Raw genomic sequence first — 952 nt, 5'->3', positions numbered from 1 at the left:
ATTCCTGTGATGCAAAGCTGAATTTTCAGCATCATTAATCCAGTCCTCAGTGACACTTTTGAACTTTCTATCAATCAACATTTTACATATGAGCGTCATTACATCTTCCAAATACATAAACTCATGTGTGAAGTTTGATATAGTATGTCAAATGCCTGCAGCAGGAGCACAGTTTATATCAGGAATGCACATCATAAGAAATTCATATTTTAATATCCGAAAAAGTTGAGTTTGCAACTTTTGAATGGATTATACTTTTGAAGCTATAAGGATTGATTTAATGGCTGTTTGCAGGTTCGACACAAAAAAGAATGCATTCCCCAAGACCAGTGCCCTTGTTACCATAACAACCGTCCCTATGCCTCAGGACAGAGCATTAATGTGGACTGCAACACCTGGTAAATCAACCAATCAGGGCTCATCCTGACACTGTAATGTCATTTTGTTGCGAACATCAGATGAGAAGTATAAACATTCCGATCATTCTATTACAATTACATTTCCTTTTGTGTCCCAGTGTTTGTGAGAAGCGTCAGTGGAAGTGTACGCAGCGTGTGTGTGACGGTGTGTGTCGTGTGATAGGAGAGACACACTACATCAGCTTTGATGGACTCAAGTTCTCGTTTCCTGGACCTTGCCAATACGTGCTAGCTCAGGTAAAGCCAATATTCTCTCTCTCTTGCTCTCTTTCCTCCTCTGTCCTTCATATTCTCCTGTTTTCCCTCATTCTTCTGTCTGTCTGAGCAGGATTACTGTAACGGGGTGGACGGCACGTTTAGGGTTCTGGTGGAGAACTCTGCTTGTGGGATCGCAGGCTACCGCTGCAGTAAAAGCATCACAGTGTTGTACATGGGAGGACTGATTGTCATGGAACACAACGAGGTAAAACAAACACTTTCAGCGAGTTATATTTTACATTAAAGGGGTCATATGATGCTGCTAAAAAGAACAT

At 41.4% G+C, this 952-nt stretch overlaps 1 protein-coding gene across 1 annotated transcript; it reads left to right on the top strand.

The window, feature by feature from the left end:
• Positions 1-294: 294 nt before the first annotated feature.
• LOC107735737 (von Willebrand factor-like) lies at positions 295-882 on the top strand (the record flags this gene model as incomplete). Its single annotated transcript, XM_016547324.1, has 3 exons — positions 295-398; positions 518-656; positions 748-882. Coding segments are annotated over 3 exons (378 nt in total), but the record flags the coding sequence as incomplete, so codon positions are not given.
• Positions 883-952: the final 70 nt, after the last annotated feature.

The sequence above is a fragment of the Sinocyclocheilus rhinocerous genome, unplaced genomic scaffold, assembly GCF_001515625.1.
Source record: "Sinocyclocheilus rhinocerous isolate Xijiao unplaced genomic scaffold, SAMN03320098_v1.1 C36262136, whole genome shotgun sequence".
NCBI lineage: Eukaryota > Metazoa > Chordata > Actinopteri > Cypriniformes > Cyprinidae > Sinocyclocheilus > Sinocyclocheilus rhinocerous.
Note: the sequence above shows the minus strand (reverse complement) of the source record. Positions and strands in the feature narration are given on the sequence as shown.